This window comes from Natrix helvetica (assembly GCF_964273705.1).
Source record: "Natrix helvetica genome assembly, chromosome: 1".
NCBI lineage: Eukaryota > Metazoa > Chordata > Lepidosauria > Squamata > Natricidae > Natrix > Natrix helvetica.
Genome location: NC_138548.1, coordinates 267,833,386 through 267,858,183, shown reverse-complemented (window position 1 = coordinate 267,858,183; position 24,798 = coordinate 267,833,386). Strand labels below are relative to the sequence as shown.

The window sequence follows — 24,798 nt, the reverse complement described above, 5'->3', positions numbered from 1 at the left end:
TTCTATGTATTTATCTTATACTCCAAATCCCCATGTTCTATATGCTGTCACCAGATGAGCCTATAGAAATTGAATGCTGCCACTCATGGCTTTGGTAGGTTAAGATTTGCACATATTATTTTTTAGTAAAACGCATAATGTGTAAACTAGGTTACTAATCTTGATCATGCTGTGTCACATATTACATTCCTTGCTAATTGTAAGGACAGTACAGTGGTGAAATTCTTTTTTTTTACTACAAGTTCTGTGGGCGTGGCTTGGTGGGTGTGGTATGGCTTGGTGGGCATGGCAGGAAAAGGATACTGAAATATCTCCATTCCCACTCCACTCTGGTGCCAGCCAAAGGTGGCATTTGCCGGTCCTTTGAACTACTCAAAATTTCTGCTACCGGTTCTCCAGAGCCTGTCAGAACCTGCTGGATTTCATCCCGGGACAGTATCAGTGAGTTGTAGCATAGCCTGGCCAGCATATCAGTCCAATTTTATCAGTGATGCTGACACTAGTCTATGCAAGCTAGGATCCCTAAAGATGACCTAAGAAGCCAACCTATGTGCCATTATATTGGAGATACAAGCAGTTACATACTGTTCCATGAACTTGGGATGTGATGTGAATGTTTTCAATTCTACCAGGCTAGTTTCAATTCTAGGAATACTAAACTGGAACCCTTTGTGATGATTCTGAAGACCATATTTCCCCAAATCTTTTGCTGTGCCATGTCAGAAGTCCTCATCCTGGTATTTCCCCCCATATACCACAGACTGAAATATTCCTACATTCCTGTTTGTTCATACCTTCACACAAATATAAGGTGGAGGGTAGGCAGGTAGGCAGACAGATAACAAACTACAAGTAATATATATATTACTATTCAAACCCCAGTAAGGGCATGGCTAGCTGATGAGAGCTAATTAGCTCGAAATAGATCTATACTAGTCTCCCTTTATTTATTTATCAGTACAATTACAACATTTTATACATACATACATACATACATACATACATACATACATACATACATACATACATACATACATATATATATAAATAAATAAAAAAAACAGTAATCACTTGGTGGCACATAGATTCAAAGAAAAGTCCAGCACATTTTGAAAACAAATACAAGAGAACATAAGGCTCAGTAAATCCTCTGTAACTGCTATTTCTTGAAAACTGGTTTTGTAGACCTTAAGGCAGTAACGGAGAGATGAGCTTCAGGTAGCAGATGCTGAAAGCAGCACCAAGAGCTCCCCAGCCATTCTTTTGAGCCTGCCAACCATTCCTCTCTATTAGAAGATAGTCCCTTCGGAGCCTCCTAAACTAATGTGCTATTCTCCAGTGAGTAAAAAGCCCTAACATAGTGCCAGTTTCAGCTGTCATTTCAGCTAGCTTCTCTACCGGCAGGGGAGAGAGTGCTATCTTACCCTTTGCATTAGGCAGAAAGGTCCCTTGGGAAACATGTTAGTTTTTATCTTGTGTGGGCTTTGTCCAGAAAAATATTATCTAGCTTTCCAACTTGCAGAGTTGCTAAAAACAGCTCCACGAGAGCAACAAATCGTAAGTAAACAAAAACTGATCTTCTCTAGTCAGCAGCAGCTTGAGGTTGGCCACACGAACAGGATTGCAGCTTGAGGTGGGGCACTGATTGTCTACAATGTCGCTGATTTCTGCATAAACGAAAGGGCAAACGGTTGGGCGTCAAGTATTTTTATTACAAAAACTACATTTAGCTTTGGAATTCTTGAACTGCTGCTCGCTCGCTACCTTCTGCTACTGAATTTACAGCAGATTAAGCTTTCTGTCTTGGCCATTTTCCTACCAATTACCATATGGCCATGTATTTCCTGTTTCTGACATGTTGATGACACTAATTTTGTGCACATTATACCCAGTATATTTTTAAATATTACAGCTATTATTTTTCTTAAAAATAAAACAAGCTGCGCTTACGAAGACCCCTTTCAAATGTCATCACTGAGGAGTTGAATCACACAATTAAACAAATGAAAAGAAGCGTATTCATCTTTTTGACGAAAACTGTTAACTATCAAATACATTAACATCTGCCTTCCAAATCTTTCAAATTTTATCATATCTGTATCTGGAAATAGCACAGCAATAATTACACTAATGCTATCACAATATTTAATATCCCACGGTTGAATATTATTTCCTGTGAATAGCTACAAGAAACTCAAATCTATCACACCATATAAAAATGTGATTTCCGCACACTGAGTGTGCAATCTCAATTATGGTATGTTCACACTAATCTCTTCGTCCTTGGTGCAAGGCACCAAAACTCTCTTTCCAGTGCTATTACCGGAGTGGGAATTGAACTAATGTCCAGATGCTACTGCCAAAGACTTGCTGTATTGTTATCCCAGTAGGAAAGAATGTCAGCAACATTTTGTGAATGTTTCCAGCATTACTGAAACTCTTTCAGAACAGGTTTTGGAGCCAAGTTTCCATGCCTACAGGTTCCCCCCCCCCCATTTTTGAGCAAATGGTTTCAATCAGAGGTCTTCACCTGATTTACTGATGTTTTCCTTAGAGTTTCAAAGAGAAAGAAATAGAAGTGCAAAGTTGGAGATGTGGGCTACTGGAAGCTAAATGGGATGGGAAAGAAAGACGCCCTCCTGAGGATCAGTGAAGGAGCATCCTTTTGAATGCCTTCCTTTTCGGTTAGTAAGATAAAAACAACTTTTCTCTATGTTGCCGTTGCAAAATATCTTAGGTATTTTTGGAGCTAGTGTTTGGTTCTCATCAGCATGGCTTCAGAGTTTTATAACAGAATCAGAGTTTTTTTTTAGATTTATAGTTGAGAAGCTTTAAAACTAAGGATACAAAAGCGGGGGGGGGGAGCAAGAAAAAGCTTTTTAAAAAGAACTCATGAGGTTTCAGCTCGATGGCATCACTTCCATACATTCATTCTTGCTGAAATATCATAACTTTCAGTATACAAATTACAATACAAAAGAATGCAATAAGGCCACTGTTTTCAGCTCTTGATTCTTCCACTATTTTGTAAGCAATGATGAATAGCAATAGTAGCATGAAAGAAATGAACTGTAGAATTATTAACATTTTAAAAAGCATAGAAAACCTGCCCATTTTACCCACCAAATGTAAATAAACTAATAGCAAAACTGGGCAAAGTTGCATAAGGACTGTGATTCTGTGATTCAGAATTGAAGAAAAATGTGATCCAAGGCACAGTTGCCTGTTCAAATTAGAACATGCTGGCATCTCCTTGAATCTATTAATCCAGTATTGTTGTTGTTGTTTTTTCGTTTTTTTTTACAAACAGAAAATAAATTCCAATACGCAGTCATTCACAAAATATTAAATTATTTCTACAAAATAGAAACAATCTGCTTAAATAAGTCTTACCTTAAGATCATGTGACAGTAGCTAGCCACATTTACATACTCTGAATCATTCTAAAGGTGTTTTTTTCCCCCCAGAGGACAACTGAACTTTGTTTTCCCTTGAAGACATTTCACTTCTCATCCAAGAAGCTTCTTCAGTTCTAACGCCAGTCAGGATTGAAGAAGCTTCTTGGATGAAAAGCAAAATGTCTTCAAGGAAAAACAAAGTCCAGTTGTCTTTGAAAAACAAGCACTTTTGGGACAACCATGACCTGAATGATTGAGAATCTCTAGACATACTCCAAATCACTTTCCATCTTCAAATCTGGACCAGGGCACAGTCGGACTGCAAAACATCAAAGATGCTTTGATTCAACAACATTTCTATGGAATTAATCCCAGTGAACCAGATTTGGGATTCAAAGCAGGGACTGGAGCAGATTGTTGCATCAGATGATTTCAAGGTGCTTCCAAAGATTTTTTTATAGTGTTTACAGATTCTGTGGCTTCTTTGCTCTTTGCAAAGTTGCTTGATAATAATGTTATGTAATGTTAAACTTCATTCTCATACATGTAATAACTTTGCTTGTCATCTGCTTAAGCTATTCTGCCAATCTTGTGAGCAGAACTATTGTAGTGTAGTAGCATCAACGTTTGCTAATCCCTTATATCTAAGTTTTTGCTCAAGAGCCATTTTCCTCCCACAACAACCTTGTAAGATAAGTAAGGCTAAGTCAGTCCAAAGTCACCCAGTGAGTTTCCTGGGGTAAGACAGGACTAGAAGCTGCATCTCCCCATTTCTAGTTTAAACCACTGCACCATGTTGACTCTTATACACATAACGGGAAGGGGTAGGGTTTTTTTTTTAATCCTGACTTTTTATTTGTATAAATAATAAAGTAATTCAAAGTGGTGAATAAAGAACACAGTACTACTTTCTTCCTTTTTTCTCACAACAACCCTGTGAGGTAAATTGGTTTGAGAGAGAGTAACTGGCCCAAAGTCCTCCAGTAGCTTTCATACCTAAGGCAGGACTAGAACTCCCAGTCTCCTGGTTTTTAAGCCAGCACCTTCATTGCTACACCAAATTGTATTTACTTGTAATTCATCTGTAAGCATGCTGATCAGTCTAGAATACACTGGTATACCATCTTGGCTCAAAGCTCACTTTCAAATTCTATGTAACTAGAATATGTGTAGGTTTTTCAACAATGAAAGGAGACTTAGATGTTGGCCTAGAAGTTTAACTGCTTTTAAGACTGGGTTAGGTAGCACTATAAATGCTCTTTTTCTTTTGCTATGCCAGTCTAGTTCTTTGTCACTGTATCTCATTTGCTACCCTGATTCTAAAATGCATGCTAATGAATATTTGCTGGTCAATGATTAAAATAAAATGACTGAGACTACTAATGAATACAGATTACTGCCTATAAACTTAACATACCCTAGTCCTGCCAGTAATGACAGGTCCTGGCCAATCCTCCTTACACCCTATAAAACCCAGTGATCTGGCAAAGCAAAGCTGTACTAAACCACAAGGGCAAATGAAAATGGTCCATGAATGAGCATTTGGTAAATCCAATGCTCTCCAGATGTATTGACAATATGTCCTGCCTAGCTTGGTACTCAACTAAAGCTAGCAATAAGGTAGTTTTTTTCCAGAAGTGGCCGAGTTTGCTAATCAGCTGTGCCAACTTTCTTAGTACTCTAGAAAACCTACTGATGATAGGCAGCAAAATCCCTCACAGAAAGGAACAAGTTAATGGTCTTCTTCTTCAGGAACAAGTTAATGGACTTCTTCTTCAACATTAAGCCAAGCTTGGCACTTTAGAAAGGCAACTGGAAAAATGCTTGCTTTCTAAACAGGGCTTGAAAGGTTTTTTTTTTACTATTGTTATTTTTAGGTTGCAACAGGACATTTTGTGCATCAGATCAGCACAATTTTTTGGATAGTTTGAAGGCTGCTGTGGTGTTCTTCCCTCATCCCTGCTATCTATATTTTAAAAGAATACTGGGAGAATCATTAAAAAAATTACTATAGTGAACCATTTGAAGAGATCTGCTGAAACCTGGATGAGTGAATGTACTCTAAAATATCTATCACCCCTGCTATTTTCATCCCATTTTGCCCAAAGAAAAAAAGTAGATATTTTGATGCATCCCTGTTACAGCTGACATACAGACTTTTTGCGGAACCAAATCTCAAAGGAGCTTTAACAAACCTGGCTTGTTTTTTAAATTTTGCCTTAGATACTCAAATTGAATGTTTTTTTTATTAGTCCTCTAATTAAAATTAAATAAAGACTTATTCAGAAAGATCTAACTGACATGTGCATCTCTTTTTAACTTGGATGATGAAGCATCTACCTTCCAGTAGTGGGTTTCAAAACTTTTAGACCCTATTCTGTAGGTGTGGCCTGTTTTGCAGGAATGGCTTGGTGGTCATGTGACCGGGTGGGAGTGGCTTAGTGATCATGTGACCAGGTGGGAGTAGTTTGGCAGTCATGTGACTGGGTGGGAGTGGCCAAGTCGATGTCACTGAATTCTTTGCCCCAAAGAATGACCTACAAAAAGAAGATATAAAGAAAGGGAATTTATTATTTTGTGCACTTACTACTTAAATAAGAATAAGTACACAAAACAATAAAACAGCTACTTACAGAGGAAATATGGCTGTCCTTGCTGATCTTCAACATTACTGACCACTTTACACACACACTTACACACACATTTCCAGCACCTCTGCCTCTTGCCTCTTGCCTCTTCCTGGATTCACTCAGACATTTTTAAAAGAGTGGAAGAGTGTGTGCGTGTGCACAGGCTGTGAGTTTTAAAAACTGAGTGAATCCAGGAAGAGAGAAGAGGCAGAGGTGCTGGAAGCATGTGTTCCTATAGTATCTTCTAAAAACTCAGACGTTTTTAAAACCCACAGCCTGTGCACATGCACACATTCTTCCAGCAGCCTTTCTGCCTCTTCCCTCTTCCCCAACATCCTCCCCCCCCCACCTCAGCCACTCACCAGTTCTTTCTTCTTCTGGTTCTTCTTCTGAGAACTTTTCGGCAGCATGGTGCAGATGGGCGGGGCGAGTGAAAGAGGAAATGAGGGGAGGGAGCGTTCCGGTACAGGGCCTCCTGACCAACAGGTACGGGAAGGCACGTTAAATTTCACCATCCGGTTCGGCCGTACCAGTTGAAACCCATCCCTGCTACCTTCTCCTCATCTACTTTTGACAACAGGTGGCACAGTTGTTACAATGCAGTATTGCAGGCAAATTCTGTCTACAACCAGGAGTTCAATCCTGACTGGATCAAGGTTGACCCAGCATTCCATCCTTCCGAGGTCAGTAAAATCAGGACCCAGATTGTTGGAGGCAGTATGCTGACATTGTAAACCACTCAGAGAGTGCTGTAAAGTGCTATGGTGGGTTATACATAAGTCTAAGTGCTATTGCTATTAAAGATTGTCAAAAAGGATTACTAGGAGATTCATGGAAATGTTGGAAAAATTCTGCCCTGTTTTCAGCATACTGTATGTTCCCTCACTAATTATATAGCTGAATAGTTGCTTTCTTAGAAAGTGTACAAAATGTTTGATAGTGCTGCCCTCCAAGATATAAATTTTACACATATTCAAAGAAAATAAATGATTATTTAAACAGGATTAAAGCCTGCTTGATAATAACTAATGTAACATTTCCTGTGGAAGTGCAAGAAATATAAATGTTGAATAAATTGCCGGTTCCTTTCTTTCTATGATGCCACATGTAAAAACTACATCTTTAGAGGTCACACAGTTCTACAGTTCACAAATAATTTATGAAGAGGCATAAATTGTATGACAGTGTAATCTTTTCATTTTCTTTTATCTCAAAACAAAATAGTAAAACCACTTCCTTTATTTTTCTAACTCAATTCTAAAACCATTCTGAAGGTCTTGAAGTGGTTATGGCCTACTTGTGAGTAGGCATTTTCTAAAACAACCCACCAAAAATTCTGCCTCACACTTATTACCAAACACTTTTATTTCCTGAACTTTTGCTTCAGTGCGGTGTTTCCATCTGTGATTTAGTTTTCATCTGCGATTTAGTTCCATCTGCTATTAACCAATATTTTAATAGGTTACTGTTTTATTATGATTATATCTGTCAGTGTTTGCATCGAATAAGATTTAGTGTGTTTCAGGAAATGCAACTTAAATGGAGTATTATTACCTCTTCAGTCCATCTAGCATTATAGCAGATAATTTTGTAAACTTAGAGTCAATAGCTGGTGTCAGTGGCATTGAAACGTGAAGCAGGGAGGAAACCTTCTATAAACAGGCTAGAAATAAAAAGCTTGTTCATTATCAGAAGAAGATAGTTTTACTAGGGCAAGACTATGGTGCTACATTGCAAATCTGTGCTGATATGGAAAAGTAACTTCTAAACTGGTTTTTAAAAGCCACAATTTACCAGTGTTTTACTAGTCCCAGACTCAACTGTTGGTTGCAAGGTGGCTGAAGATTTTGAAACTCTTACAGTAGAAATTTGAATAACATGGGGAAAGAGATGGATCTCTTCCATAAAGTTGAAGCAGCTACAAATTTTTCAGAAACTGGCAACTTGCCCTCTTGGAGCTGCTCATCTTGGGAAATGTTTTTCTTATTGCTGCCAAGGAACTGAAAAAAATAGTTTAGCTTTCCATGAAATCAGAATTCTACCTTGTTCTGTAAAGGTACATATTATTGGCTCATTTATTTATACTGTTAATAATAATGTCTTATCACTCTATATCTATTCCACCTAAAAGTATATAAGTTATTCATTTTTTAAATCCATGTTTGGTATTAATAATAACACAACAAGAACACACCAAAAAAATCTGAATCTTAAAGCAGGGCACTTTCATACATCATTGTTTCTCCAGAGGCAGTTTGAAGGTAACCCCTGATTGTCCTCAGTTTTGGAAGCTGAGACAAGGAATGAAAAATTATTAGCTTATCTCCCAAACTGTTGCAGATTCAATAGCAATAGAATGCCCTCACCTACATTCTAAATAAAATAAAAAGAGAGGAGGAGGAAGAGGAGGAGGAGCAACAAAGTAGCCTAATCTTTTAAAAAGTGTTGGTTTTGTGCTACTTGGTCTAAACTACTGAAAAAGACCTGCAAAGCCATTAAGCTAAAATTTCCTTTACAGGATCTGAAATTCATAAGTGAGAAAATTCTTCCCAAATGAAATCATAACATCTCTACAAAACAAATCCCCTCAACTTTACACAGTTGCAATACCCTACAGCTGAGTTGGAAACAAACAAGCTCTGTTCTCAAATGCTGCTGATGTCTTGGGAACACTGAAGCAAAGCTACTTTCAAAAAGGTATAAATTCTTCTTGTTGAAAAAGTTCTCAGAAAATACAGGCATGCTTCTGGCCATTTGAAATTAAGATTGGGGATTAGCGGTTTAATCTGCCTTGGTAGAATTCTCATGAATCTGGATGAACTCTTGAATTTTAACCTCAGTCTAGACTCCCACCTTCAGCAATGATCAGGTCTACAGTATACCTGCACTGCTAAGGTTAGTGGGCCAATTCCTTATGCCAACAAGAAGCATGATAAATGTAGTTCATTCCATTTCGAATGCTCCAGAAGCAAAATTGTCCTTGAGAAATTTTGTATATGTGCGGCTGACTTTGAAAAAATATTTGAAAGTTTCTACTGATTGAGAATACTGACAATTGGACAGATCTGTAGACTTGGCTGGTTCTGTAGAGCATCTGACTGCTTTGTAAATTGCAATATAGCAAGTTAACTGGGTTTTTTTTTTTTTGTCCAATTAGACACAGTTAAAACAGCAGGATCTATAAAACTCCACATGACTTGCAATCACCATTTTTTGAAAGTCTATATTTGCCTGTGCATTTTTTTAAAAAAAATGAATCAAAATACATTATTTAAAAGACCTTCCAAAGGATCTAAAAGCATTTCAGGATACCAATGAAATCTAATTATATACACACCACCCACCAAAAATATTTATCTTGTTACAATTCCAGACAATATATTTAAGATCCACTTTTTAAAAGCCACATCCTCCAATATATTTTATTGAAATCATAGGTACCATTTTGAATTAGCTCTTAAATTATTTTGTTTTAAAATGGTAGAAGCCTTGTGTTTCATTATATTTACTGTTGTAGCATCTTTTAACCTTTTTCTACACTTGATCTCGAAAAAAGTAAGGTTTCATTTAAGGAAGTAAATGCATCATGAAGCTTCTTATGCAATTATCTGTTTCAGTCAATTAAATATTGCTCAAGTATGTTTGATTCAAGGTGGGGTAAAAACATCCATCATGTCATTAATAATCCATTTTTTTCCATCTATAATTTCTGCACTTGTTTGTTGCTCAAGTCTTTCCACATATATCAAATATAAAAACATTTCATTTTATAGATATCTTGTACACTATATTTCCCAAATGATGGCTGCTTCTCACAAGTTACCATTGAAATATTAATGAAATATCAACAATATGTCATTCATCATTCAACATTTAGCAGTACAAAATATTTGATGATGTATGCAAATGGTTTTTTTAATTAACTATTTAGATTTTTTGAAAGTTTGCAGTAACAAATATGGTTAATAAGGAAACATAATTAGAACATGGAATTGGCACATAAGCTTGCAATATTGTTCTATAATTAGTCAAATATAATTTTTCATCCAGGGGTGATTATGTGCCATCAAGTTGATGTTGACTCATAGTGACCACATAGATAGTTTTTCAGAAAAATAGGGACAAGCTGCTCCTAACCTAACCTATCCCAATGTTACCTACACATACACTGATAGAATATTGTAGCCCAAGTCCTAATAAGGTTAATTATTATTAAGAACTATCAAATATTCAGGAATGAACTTTTTAAAAAATATCAGTGGACCAGACTTCTAAAAAAAGTTCAATACTTGGAATTTCTGGAATTTAGCTTCTTTGGTCATATATTGAGTTTTGAATAGTCAATTTTATATTTTGCAAGCTTTCTGAAATCAAGTTTTTGATCTTCATAAGTCAGTTAACAGCATCATTGTTAATGCAGAGTTTTGCTTGAACCAATTTGAAAACATTTGAACTTTTGCTGTTAAATGATGGAGTGTGAATATTTTTATAGTTTGTAATTTTCTTAGGTTTCTATTGTCTACTATTCAATAAAAAGGCATTTTTAAATGTTTAGAAAGAAAGGCTAAATAATTTCTTGTATCCCAGCTTGAGAGCAATTAGTATCACTGGACATCAAATGTCAAGTTACTCCACCTTCACCATCACCAGCTGCTTCTGTTGCTTTTAGACTTGGATAAGAAGAGTACAATCTAGCTGAACATTCTTTTCATTGGACCGCAGAGATCTCTGCAAGTCAGTTTGGATGATTATTATTGTTATCTCATCTTTATTTACTACAACTCAATTAGGCCCAGACCAGCTCTCAGAGCAGAGCAGCAACTGTACTAAGCAGGGAAAGATTTGGGAAGAGGACAGCTGCCTGGGCATTTCTTTTCACTGGTGGGAAGAAGGAACCTGATAGCTAAGGTAAGCATCTCTCTCTTGGCATGGAGGATGAGAATAGAGAGAAAGGAAGGCCAGGAGTTGGAGTGGTGAGATGGGCAATCTCTGAAGTCAATCCCTGCAGTCCATGCTGCTGAAGTAACTTTCACAAGATAGCAGAGAGACACTAGGTACCACCAGGGAGAATGGGAGAGGCCCTGTGGTGGATGAAAAGCAATGGGGGGGGGATCATAGCAGTGATAGCAAAAAGAGATATGATGGGCAGCAGAGGATTATAAGAGGAGAATCAGAAATTTAGATCCAACCTTTTCTTCTATCCCTCAGCCTCAGTCCAAGGTCCTGAATGCTAGATTTCTAGAGCCCTAGAATTGGATTGCTAGAATCCAATTCTAGTCTAGAATCTGAATGCTAGAATCCTCTTACTCCTTCTCTAAGTAGAAGGAGTAAGCTTCGGGCTTGCATGGCTGTACAAGTTGGAAAGGTTTCTCTATCTAAGAACTGTCCAGTGAGATTTCACCATCAGCTTCAATACCAAAAATAGGCAGGATGTTCTGTGACTAAATATTTTTTTTCCACAGGTGGCTAGATGTGAATTTGGGTGCCAATACATCATGCCTTTTTTTTTACTGTTATACATAATTTGAGTGTATATAGAAAAGTATCTCTAGCTCATTTTCCTTGAGGCAAGACATCATTGAAGAATTAATTTATTTTTATTTATTAAACAAATATAAATGGCTGCTCATCTACAAAATGGAACTCTGGGTTGCCAACAAGATTTTTTTAAAAAAAGAATGCAATTATCAAAAACTATTAGAATGATAAAGACATCCACTTGATTAATAAATCTGTCAATATATCAATTACTTGGATACGTGGTGAATAGATGTGACTATAGATTATATATAAGAGGTAAATATTTGAAAAGACAATCAGAAATTTTGGGAAGATAAACTATCAATCAGTTATAAACACTTTATAACATTATAAAAATTGTTTTGTAATGAAATTTGTTATATAAAAATTAAAAGTGGGGAATAATTGCTGTATATGGAATTTATGCCACCTCTCTATACTGATTTTTAAGAATCTAGTTTGGTGGAAATCATAGCAGAAAATCTCTGTTTTCTTGTCCCTAATCCAAGTTGTATAGGGACAGATGTGAGCAGTCCCTTTGTTACAATTTCACTTCATATTGAGAACATGATTTTGAATTAAATTTGATACCAATACTGAGCTACAAACACTATATATCTTATATCTAAACTCTATAAGAAAAAAACAAGGGTAGTTCAAAATTGAATTTCATCTCTCTCAAGCTACCAGACCAGGCCTGTAAAGTCTAGACAACTAGATGGGAGTTCAGATTTCTGTCTCCTTCTGCTATTACCCAGAGTACATTTTTGTAATCCACTTCTAGTAGTACTACAAATCTCATTTCTGGACTGATTATTTTTCCCATCTATTCCTTAGTGCTCTCTTTCCTGCCCCAGTTCTTCCTCTTTAGGAACACGCCACCAGTAATTGCTTTTCATACATTTTTAATCCGTGGGTAGAAGAATTCCCACCCACAAGTACAAATTGTGCTTCTAAACAAACAGAAAGTCTACTTAAAAAGGGAAGCATAGTCAAAGGTCTGTTCCTCAGATGGTCTCATTCTTTCCCTCTGGATTTAACAGAATTCTAACTATAAAACTATACTTTATACACTTTTGACTTAAAAGCTGCCTTCTTTCCCTATATACCATATTTTACCGAAAATAAGACAGGGTCTTATTTTCTTTTGACCCCTGAAATAAGCACTTGGCCTTATTTTCGGGGAGCTCTTACTATTTTTGAGGTGCAGGAGGTGGCAAGCATGGCCACCTCATGGCTGCTGCTGTGTTGCAATATTTTCAGGGAGGATTTATTTTTAGGGAAGGGTGTATTTTAGTGCATGTGCTCAAAAGCCCGATTGGGCTTATTATCCAGGGAGCTCTTATTTTCAGGGAAACATGGTAGGGTCCTGGGTTTATTTTATACAATCTAGTGGCAGGCTTTCTTTTCCTATTAAATAAACTATGAACTGCAATGATTACTTGTCCATCTCCAGATTAGACTGAGCCCAAAGTAATTTACTCCTGGAAGACCCTATCAACTTTTAACAAAACTATGACTAAACGTTGCCCCCAACAGAAAAAATATATTTTTAATATAAAAGATACACAAAGCAAGACCTATTCCACACTTTAGTATTATTCTCTGCCCTTCATAACAGTATCTGGTACTCAGAGCAAATTTTATTATATTTGTTAAGTATGTCAACTGGATGGTCTCACAGAATTGATCTACATGATACAATTTTCTTGACTCTGTTTCCCAGTCCCCAGATCATTGATTCAAGAACAGATGCTAATATTGGAGAAACAGCTTCTTGTAATGCATGTTAACTTCTCTGCCACAAAGATTAGACTTGAAGGATGCAACTGCTGCATTTTTAAAGCTTTCCAGTGTAGTGAAATGAATGATAAAAATAGCAATTATTATGAATTTTGAAATTGATATTAAACTTGCCAGAAATTTGGAGTGCTTAAATAGTTGCAAAATAGTTGCAAAATGTTGGTTTGTTATCTCTACTTGATGCTTTATAACACTTTATTTCAGTATTTGATAACTTGAAACCTATTAAATTGGACATTTTGCAACAGGATTTAATATTTGATAGCTGATACAAAGCAATACATTACATTGTGCCTTACCAACTTTATAACTATAAGGAACACTTTTCACATTAATTTTTCTTTTTTTGGTCAAGTGAAGCCTTTAGCTAGATGATTCTATTGGACACTTGCGTGCTTCAAGATGGATGAGGTTGAAAAGCTGACGCTTAATATAGACTAGACTATAATAATTGGATAAAGAAACTGTGCTAATCTGGATAGTTCGACACCCTTTGAAGGATTCAGTTCCTGATTTCGGGATGCTTGTGTATTGTACACTTTTTGAAAAAGCTGTGATAGTCAGAAGTAACGCTTGACATCTTTGATTAGAAAATCACTTCCAAATTTATTAGAATCCATCCATTTGATTCTTTCAACTCCTCTTATTCATTCAGTCTGGATATGTATATATTCTTTAGTCTAAAATGTTTTGTGGAGATCACAAAGATCTGATTTTTTGAATGCCAATTATAAAATTTTGAATAAAGAACAATAAGATCAAAATTAGGTCCTTAAATATCTATTTAGTTGCAATTGGGAAAGGTGTCCAAGAAAGCCTGCTATATCAAAGGAATTGATATAACAGCAATAGTAGCCTGCTGTTCCAGAAACACTGCTGTTATATGAGTGTGCAACTCAGGGATGGGTTCCAGCAGGCTCTACTGCTGATTCGCTTGTGCACACTTCACCTGTGCACATGCTTGGTGCATGGTGAGCATACATGAGCAATAAAATAAAAATGCTTGTGCGCATGTGCAGAAGCAAAAAACAAGATGGCGGTACCATAGGCGCTGCCAGGAGAACTGGTTCGAGGCATGCCAGGCATGGGTCATTGCCAATTCTAGTGACCCAGGCCATCAAACCACTACCGGTTCGAACAGGGCTGAACTGGTAGGAACCCACCACTGGTGCAACTGGTATTGCAGTTTCCCTCTTTCTTATGGCAAAAATATGAAAAAAATATGAATTATTGCTCAGAGAGGTTCACTGGATATTCAGATCTATAAACATTTCTATCTCACCTGCTCTGAATTCAGGCGCTTATGCATTGGAAGTGTTGAGAGCACCTAATACTTATTTGTTGTTCTCAGACATGATGTGAAAAAGAGCTGCAATATAATATTGGAGAAAGGAAAGGAATCAGCAGATTATTTCTAAGACTTCCCCCTCTGTGGGAAGTTTGCTGCATCTATCAGCAACAAGAGGAACCAAAGAACTAAAAAAAAAAAAACCATGTACATATATATCGGCAGTTCTTCTACCAGTCCCACCCACTCTGGCAGGAGGTCCCAGATGCCACTGACTAAGGAGTGTCAGCTGGCAGGGGCCAGGAGGAGAGCCTTTTGTGTCATGCCACCTGTTCCTTGGAAAATAATAATTTATTAAATTCATATCACAACAAATTCCCAAAATAATTCCTCCTGAGATTAGCCCCGACTGCTTACCTTTTGCAAGACCCTGAAATTAATTTTATGCCTGGCCCTGGTTGTACAGTGAGCCCATCGCTTGACTTTGTTGGAGAGTCATTTTGTAATGTTTGGCTGCTATGTATTTTTCATTTTTATATTGCCTAGTTTGTCTGTTTTATCTATTTTATGGTAAGCCAATGAGAGTCGCATATGTGAGATGGGTGACTGTAGACCTCAAATAAAATAAATAAAAGGCATCTCTTGGATCCTATGGTGCATTTTTTATGAAAATGTCCTATGTTTATCAGCCTTGGAGCTTGATGGGCCAGGACAAGTTATTTGCTTGTGTTAGTCCCTCATGAGTGATAAGAAATGAAACCATAACTCTCTGGTTATACTTTATATTGAAACAAGATATGGAGGCAACTGAAACTTAGTTATCAGTTAAAAGCAATATTATTTCTAGCTTCTTCCTAAGTAACAGGTGAGACTGATAATCATAATGACTGGTTCCATTGACCCCCTTCAGTCAAAATTTCACAAACATCCCATTTCTTCAAACTCAGCAATTGCTTGCCAGTATCGTTCTTTTGTTTCCCTTATTTGTCACATAAAAGTCAAGTATTATTTGATTTACAAATTCTAGTTGTAAATACTGCACCATTTTACAAGTCTCACACTGTAACAGCAATGGTGACAAGTGCAATCTGACAACATTTCTTGTTATGCAGAACCATGAATTAATTTAAATGGAGCATCATTTAAAATCAGCCCACTAGTATACAATACCCAAGATATAGTTTTATAGTTCAATGATTTCTGCATAATTTTATCTAGATGACAGAACAATTTTGATTGAAGAGAGCCACTCAACAGAACAATAACTATGAATAATAAATATATCATTCATATGTATCATTCATACTTATTGTTTTCATAAGAATGAAATTTGGGATTTTACTGCTATGGAGGAATTATCAGTTAGGGACTGATCTTAAAGAGTTCAGATTACTATCTGAATGTGAACATATAATACATAAATATCAAATAATGTCTCTCTAAAGTGTTTAACAATGTGATACTGCTGTTGTTATCAGGTACCGAAGCTTCAGTTACATATAACACTAAGCAGAGATATAGGTTTTTAAACACTTTTTTATTGAATAAGCCATAATGACATAGTTCATACACAAAATTATTAGTAAACTATAATGGATAGATTCTTGTGTCATACTAAGCCCCAAAGCAACAATTTAATAATTTTACACAATATGTGAATCCTGCCAAGAAATGGAAATTGGATGTGTTTTAAATCTCACATGTACAATAAAATGTGTGTATCCACCAAAACATAAAGATATTGGTCCTCTCTGCATAAATATGTATTTTGGCTTCCATTAGACAACTAGGCTAGGATTTGGCTTGGAAGGAAGCCAAAGTACATGAAGTCATTATAAAATCTATCTCATTATAAATGTCCCTTTTCTGGGTTCTGATCATTTGTGGAACATTTTCACAGAGGTGACTTCAGATGTGGCATTATTTAGACTGGCCTAGACCTGTCTTCATTATTGGGTTGGTGCACCTACAGTGTTAATAATGTATTGGCTTTGGTTCAGTATAAATGTATACTAACTTCTATTTTTGATAGTGTTAATTAAATACATGTTAAACTGATATGATATAAAGCATCATCTTTATTTCCCAAGCACCTTTGGATTCTAAATAATTTTTTTCTAATACAGAAATGCTAAGTGATTGCAGCCAAGTGATTTCAGCCCACTAATAAAGATTAGGAGAACTATGCAGAATAGAGGGGATTTGAGGAAAGAAAATTATTACTCTTTGAGAAGGGTATGTTTGACCAAGGCCATTAAGTAGTAAATTTCTACAAGGGCCCAACATTCTTTCAGGTGTACGAGAAATCATAACAGTGTTTCCCTAGGCTTTAAAGTACCCAGATTCTCCTTGTTATTTTAACTACAAAACAGTTAAAATTCTCAAAAAAAAATCATGATCATCAAATGATAAGAGTAAGATCAACTTTCTGAATAGGAGAAAATGGTTTTAATGTCATAAAGTTACTAAATCCATATTTCCTAAGATTTCTGAACTACATTTACACCTCAGATGAAAGATAATTTATACATCTGTATTTCACATTGTCATGTCTGTAGTCACATTTTTATACCCTAAACTATTGACTATAATGTAAATAAGTCGATATGTACAATGATAGGATAGCTACATGCTGTTACATTATACAGCAGATAATATTTAGAGGAAGATAAGTGCATTGCTTAATCTGATCCAACCTTTCAACTCATAACCTCTTATCAAAACTTACAAAAGTATAGAATTTACAATTTTCTGATAAATTGCAGGAAAAATTGGAAATAATGCATGAATAATTGTGTCTGTGTGCTTTGGACTAATGTATTTGTTCAGAGATGTAGCAAAGAGGCTCAATTCATCATTTACTATCATTTACTATACTCAATTCATCACTTACTTAAAAAGTATCTTATCTGATTGTATGTCTGCATGCATTCATAAATATATAGGTGTTTGTATAGATACAGGTAGTTCTACTTATAACAGTTTATTGACCATTCAAAGTTACAACGGCACTGAAAAAAGTTATGGCCATTTTTCACACTTATGACTGTTGCAGCATCCCCAAGGTCATGTGATTTACATTCAGATGGTTGACAACTAACTCACATTTATGACAGTTGCAATGTCCCAGGGTCATGTGATCCATTTTTGCAACTTTTTTACAAGAAAAGTCAATGGGGAAACCAGATTCATTTAACAACCAGGTTACTAATTTCACAACTGAAGTGGTTCATTTAAATGGATCAAGAAAAGTCATAAAATGGAGCAAAACTCCATTTTACAAATTTTTCACTTAACAACATAAAATTTTGGGCTTGATTGTGGTGGTACATGGAGGACTATATTTGCTTTCAGAACTTGTTTCTGTGTACACCTACACACACCACAAACTTCTGAAAGCAAATCTTAGCAAAAGCTTCTAGTAGAGGTAGCAGGCTCAACAAGAAAAGTTTAAGGAGTTATGTGGTTTTTCTTGCACACTGAAAACTAAAGAGATAGGAGTAAATTTTTACCATGAACAATGCCTTGCCTTTGCAACAAAACAATTTTTGGATGCTCCCACTTAAAATCTTCAAAGCTGCCATGCATCTAGTCATCATCTATAATGGGATGTTGATTGGGGACTTTTTAAATATAAAGTTCTTTCTACACAACAGTGTTATGACACCTGCTACCACATGTAGATTGTGCAGGGGATTAAGACGAATATATTTGATTTCTCTCCCTGCATTCACTATTCATGTAAAAGGGAAACCTGACATTCATTACAGTCAATCAGCTGCTAAGTCCTCCAGAACATTATCATTGACATAGACAAATGAATATACTGGGATTTATGGAATGCCATAGCTCGCTGGTATTTTTATATTTTTTGCATCAGGAAATAAAATGAAATATTTTCTCAACATGGGCTTCCTGAGAAACTGCAGCTAAGATTTAACATATCATCATTAGTTGTTCTCCACAGTGTGAAGCAGCAGTCTGAAAGTAGAGAGTGATACTACTTCCTTGCTTAGTTCATGCAAACTGTTCTCATTGATGATTTGTAGAATCTGCTAATTGGCCTCAATTTTGTTGACTGTTGAAAGAAAAGCCCGCATTTCATTCCATCAGTCCTTCCACTTACACGTCTAAGAGTGATATCTTATCGTCTCCATTGAGTTCTTGCAATAAAGTGTTTGAAAGCAGGCAAGGGCTCTCCTTCCCCTACTTTTACTGTAACCAACAACTTCATGTAAGGGCAGCTACATGACTATTCCTATGGAAAGAAGGATCATGCCACATGGGAGCATAGCTAGGCTGTTGCAGTTTATTTCCCAGGCAAGCATCCTGGCTCCTATTTGGATAAGGACAAGAGGCAGGCCTGCCTTGCTTGCATAACATTTTGACTTCTTTAAAGTCATGGAGCAAGGAAAGGTAACTTGGCCACCTTAGAAAATCATAAGGAAAGGATAAAAATCCACAGAGCCCGACTTACCCCTTTTGGAGACCAGAGCAAACTATCTATTTAGGAACTTAAAAACAATAAACAATAATTACCCAGACTTCGGGAAATCCCAGCATTATTTTCAGCCTTAAAACTGCATCTCCAAGAACACTGCTATATAAAGACTTTAGGGAAAATTATTGATGATACTAGCAGCTGAAAGAGAATCACCACCACCACTACTGCCATGTGAAATATTCATACTGAATAAATATTAATAAAGTAATCTAGTCACAGCCATTTCAGGCTGTTTTCTCCTTCCCTACAGGACCACCTGTTGTAAAATGGTGGAGGGAGGAAACTGCAAACTCAAAGTGACTGAATAAATTCTCCACTATTTCAAGTTAAATAAGAATGGTAGTCTACATGCAGAAAAATAAACAACACTTATTTTTAACTATTTAGTATCAAAGGTTAGAACATTTATGCAAAATATGATGTACGTATATACTAAGTAAATTTATTTCAGTAAAGCTCAGCTAAATTCTAAAGTACTCCACTCATCTCAACAGGTTTAACATGTGGATTGGGATACTGTGTAAGTATTTCTTAGCAATAACCTTCACAGTAGTATCTATTAAAAAAAAAAGATATGGGCAGCAATCATGGATATCTATATATCACTTAAATCCTGGTGACTTCAGTGGGATATAGGAAGTTGTGGGAAGGATGGCAGCCAAAATCTAAAAGAAGGATTTCTGACTGGGGAAAGTTGACCTTTTTAGTTATCATACTTCCATCACACTACACTTCTTTATTCCATCAATCCACAATGACTTTGGGTCTACAAACTGGTTCTCCCATCACTGCCATTATGGAACTGATTTTCTCCTATAAAAAGAAACCTTACTTTAAAAAGCTACCCACAGTTCTATGGTCCTGTCCATGGAGCATTTGCATTTTTATGCTGTTTCTAGAGCCAGTTTGAGAGAACTGAATACATAAAGTTGATTTAGAAAACAAAACAAAATTAAATCCTCTGCCATCTTGTACAACTTGTTTTGCTTCATCTTACTCCTTAGTGAGCCTCCAACTTTGGACTCCCCAATTCTCTTCAATTCTGGGGTTAATACCACTAAGGAAACAGGGCAAAAAAAGCCACCCTCTCCTAAACAGTGCACACTTAACAGAATATTAGCATGCTGTATACAAATCTCGCCAATTTCAGGATTTGAAAAAGGATTGGGGTGAGAGAGAGAGAGCTTAAAATGCTGATTGCTCTACTGCTCTCTCACTTCCGCTCCTCCGCAAATTTATCACTCCTTCTCTCCCTCCCTCTCCAAAAAGGCAAACATTTGACATCCACCGGCAGCATTTCTTACACATCTTTTTCAGAAATAATGTCTCATTCCATTTTTTAAGTGATCCTCAAAGGCAGATGGTAAATGCTTTTTTCCCCTTTTCCTCTATTGATGCTACCCAACAGGACCACACAGCATGGGACCCAGAGTAAACAGGTTTCTCCTGCAACTGCTCTGCACAGCTGGCTACTTCTCTAGTTCTCCACCTTACACATGTTTGTACGCTGGCTTACAACATTTTAGGCACACCTTCCCTCATCCAAACAACCACAACGATGACCCAATGAAACTATCCCTTTCTTCCTTCTGCAGCTCCTAATACACAAACAAGCATATATATATATATACACACACAGAGAGAGACACATGCTAGCTTTCATCGTTTGCTGCAAATTTCCTCCAAACGATCGGGATTCATTGTGTTAGTTGCAAGTGGCACATGCTTCGGTCTTTTTTTAAAAAAAAATCCCCTCGGTTTCTAAAGGAAAAGGGGTAACATTGAATCCTCACTAATAACACCTGGGGAAAGAAGGAGGGGGAATGGTCCTTACCTCTCGAGGGTCTTCTTTGTTTGGTTTGCAGAGAAGAGAACGTGCCCATTACAGCACCCATTGCAACTGCTACTTGGGTGAGGGGCTATATTTTTTTGTTCCTCCCCTTCAGTGAGCAAGACAAAAAAAAGAGATCAGTTTGGAATATCTACTAGAAAGAGGAGGAGGAGGAGGAGGAGTGGTGTTGGTGGCAAAAGCAAAGCACTGCAGCTCAGCGTTCAGCAGGCATTAAGCTTTCAGATCCCCCCCCCCTTTCAGTCAACACACATGCACTGACTCACAGCCGGCTGCACTCTTATTATTCAAAACAGCTCGCCATCAAAATTTAAATGCTAGGTAGATTCCCTCAGACCAGTGCTGGCAGCAGATGCATCAAAATATTTACTGGAGCAGAGCCACACAAACACACAGGCTAATTCTTCCTCTCATTCCTTTATGGCTGCAACCAGAAGCTTTTAGCTCTATAGAGAAAGCATCGATACATTCTTTTTGCATTCTAGATTAAGCTATCTCTTGGGATGGCCAGGCGAAGGTCTCCAGGGATGCCTGGAGAAACGGGCTGGAGAGCAATAATCAGTGAGTGAATGAATGAACTGCAATTTATTGAATGAAAAATAAGAGAGAACCAGATGTCAAAGTTGTGGTTCTGCATAAAGCTCCTTCCTGGTAATTAAACAGTCTCACACAGGGCAGGGGTGGAGTATGATATGAGCAAGTAATAATTATGTCTTCTAAGACCAAGACATAAGGCAACAACTTATTTCAATCAGAATGCAAAAATTAATAAACCTTATCATGGCTGTAGTCCATCCAATTCACTCCTTTTGTGTACCAGGGATATCTCCACCACAAGTGCATTTGGCAGTTAATTCAAGGTGTGCAAAAGTGAACGCAAATGGTATAGAATGGAAATTCAGTAGTATAAAATGGACGGATTCCATGAAAGATTATCCTTATTTTGATATCCATTCTGTTCATTATTCACATCTGAAATGCAACCTCCATCTTTCCTGTCAGTCATTCACCACCATTCTTCGTTTGGAGTATATCCATGAGTTTAAAAGGAAAATAGATTACACTGGCAGAGTCAACTGCTGCCTAATATTGCATGTGTTGATCATTTGGTCAATAAGAATAAAAAAAATGGAGACATGCCAGGGAAAATTCAGGGTCCAGGTAGTGAAGTTAGAAAAATTGCTCACCCTTTGATTTGAACTGCACATAATTATTGCATTTTATCTTGAAGAAAAGGCCCATGTTTGGGTACAAAAATTCTCTTAATTACAAGTATTTAAGAAAGCAGATTCTAGATTTGAATTCTGATGCCCAAGGAGAGAGAGATAAAGAGTTCACACAAGGAAAAATGGTTTTTGGCTAAAGCACCTGGCTTAATTTCTCATTATTCTGCATCTGCTGCTTTTTATAACACTTGGCTTGATAATGAGGTGTGGGAAATTCAAAAAGTGGCCCACTCTTTTATGTCATCTTGATTGGCTCTAATAATGGTACTAATAATGGTACTTTTTTTCTCCTCGTGGCCCAAAATGGCTATACTTTTATTTAAAAAAAAGAGTTCAGCATAGTTAATATTCCACTCTTCCACAGGGTGACTCTTCCTACTACTAAACAATAGGCCAAATTAATGCTTAAATGCAGAATTTATGACTAAGATATGTCTACCCACCCTCTTATTATATTTGGGTTTTACATGGTTTTAGGATTTCCTGGTGCTCTTTATTTTAGGTTTGCATAATGAGTCTAAAATAATGAGTTATGCCTAAAATTATCATTTAATATACCTAATGTTCAATAGAATTGAAAACGCACAACAGTATACAAAACATGTGAAGGTAAAGCAAATGGAAATCAATTTGAAAAATCCATAAATCCATAAGGTGTGAGGGAAGTCCATGATTGAATTGTGGTGGAGATGTTGGTCCATGAATGTTGATTTTATTCAAATAGATCAGGGCTTTCAAACTCACAGGTCATAGGCCAGACATGTCACATGCTCGCCACACCCACATCTGGTTTAGAAAGGGGGGGAACTCCTGTTACGTCACATGATGATGTAAGTTTGATACCCCTGAATTAGATGAATCAAAAGAAGTATATTTTTTAAAAGGTAAAAGGTTAATCAATCTGCTAGTAAAGTAATTCTACTACTACAATATTGTGCACATGCAAGCTATAAATTTGTGCTCCAGAATCTAACATGGTATTTCTCTAGGTGCCAAATGTTAGGCTGGCAAACCACTGGTGAGGATTATAATCTGTAAAGTGGGGTTCTTGTTTAGAATTCTGGGAGTTGAAAATCTGTCCATTTGGAGGACACCTAATTTGGGAAAGACTTATATAAATGTAGATGGTAAAGGCATGATCAGTAAGTTTCTTATGATATTAGAGTGTTATAGAAACATTAAGGATAAAATGCCTTTGAATGGGATGATGACAGAAACCAAACTAAGATTTATTTCAACTACAGAGGAGGGAATATCATCTGAAAGATAAACAGGGATTAAACACCAGACAAACAATCAGAAAACAATACCCTAATAAAGGCAGTACCAAGGAGAAAGCCACACTACCACCAACACTGACAGGGCAAACTACAGGAAGAAAACCCAACACTAACTAGCAATGATGATGTGATTTAATCATTGTAATAAAACATCTACAAGCAAGCCAAGCTCAGAGAGTACAAAGGACTCCGTAATTTGGCCCTCAGCTACATATATTCTCTTCTATGGTTCTATGAAATGTCTGTAGCTGTTTCACATATTTTGTCAGAAGCAATGTAGTAACAAATACGTACATGTGGACAAAGCCCAATAAACAACAGCAATATTTGTCCTAGATATTATTCACTTGTAGAATCTTAATGTTCTCTAAAATTGCTAGAATAGTTTCACCTACGTGGAACAGTACATATTTCTCTCAAATATCTATTGTTTTCAAACTTCAGAGGCAACTGGCAATGCTAATTGTAGTACAGACAACATGGATTTCACTATCTAAAATAGGATGAAAGTTTAATCTGTGATTAGTAAAGAAAGCCAAGCAAATGTTTCCAAAAACGCCAGCAGCTGAACTTCAATGGATTTCTCTCTCCTATTTCTAATGAGTTGCCTTTCCTAAGGGAAAAAAAGGATTATTCCCAAAAATTATTCCAATTTTCTGCCACATGCTCAGAGGGATTGTATTTCAGCCTCCTTTGGGTCAAGGTAGTATTTAATTCAATAAAGCTCCTTCAACTCCCATTGAAGGAATTCCTTTTCCATATCTTTTCCAGCAAATTAATTGAAGCTTGAGAAATTCAGAGCTGTACACTACTAAAGAGGATCCTAGATACTTCGTAAAAGTTCATGATGTGCACCCATTCCATATCCCACCAAATATAATTTTGTCAAGTTTTTCTTCTAAGAAAAAAAAAGAAATAAGTAAACCACAGATTATTCCCTGTTAAGCTACCCAAAATAACCAAAAAGGAATAGGGTAAAATAAATGTTAGTATAGCACTAAAAGGAAGTAGAAGGGAGTAACCAGAGACCACAACCATCAAAGGAATTGAGTGAGTGAATGAGTGAGCTGTTTCTGGATAGGTCATATACATCTCAAAATTTACCTCACAAGAAATCAATAGCCTGTCTTTTCTCCTGCTTAAGCAGATAATGTTAAGAGAGAACTGTCTCTTCTGAGAGTGGGCTGGGGTGTAAAAAGCACAGCTCTGAATAATAATCTTGGCCCTTAAAAGTCAGTGTTTAATTATTCTTATGAAGCACAGGTCAGATATAACTTTAGCCTATTATGATTCAAGCGCA

The 24,798-nt window shown here is 36.6% G+C and overlaps 1 protein-coding gene across 3 annotated transcripts in view; it reads right to left on the bottom strand.

Moving 5' to 3' along the window:
* Positions 1-21,211, bottom strand: part of KCNIP1 (potassium voltage-gated channel interacting protein 1) — a 365,400-nt gene extending 344,189 nt beyond the window's left edge. For 2 of the 3 annotated variants that reach the window (XM_081950445.1, XM_081950446.1), the window contains exon 1: positions 20,978-21,211. In XM_081950445.1, the coding sequence (XP_081806571.1) occupies positions 20,978-21,038 (61 nt within the window). In that variant the 5' untranslated portion in view covers positions 21,039-21,211. The remainder of the gene's footprint in view (positions 1-20,977) is intronic. The other variant, XM_081950447.1, reaches the window with a different exon arrangement.
* Positions 21,212-24,798: the final 3,587 nt, after the last annotated feature.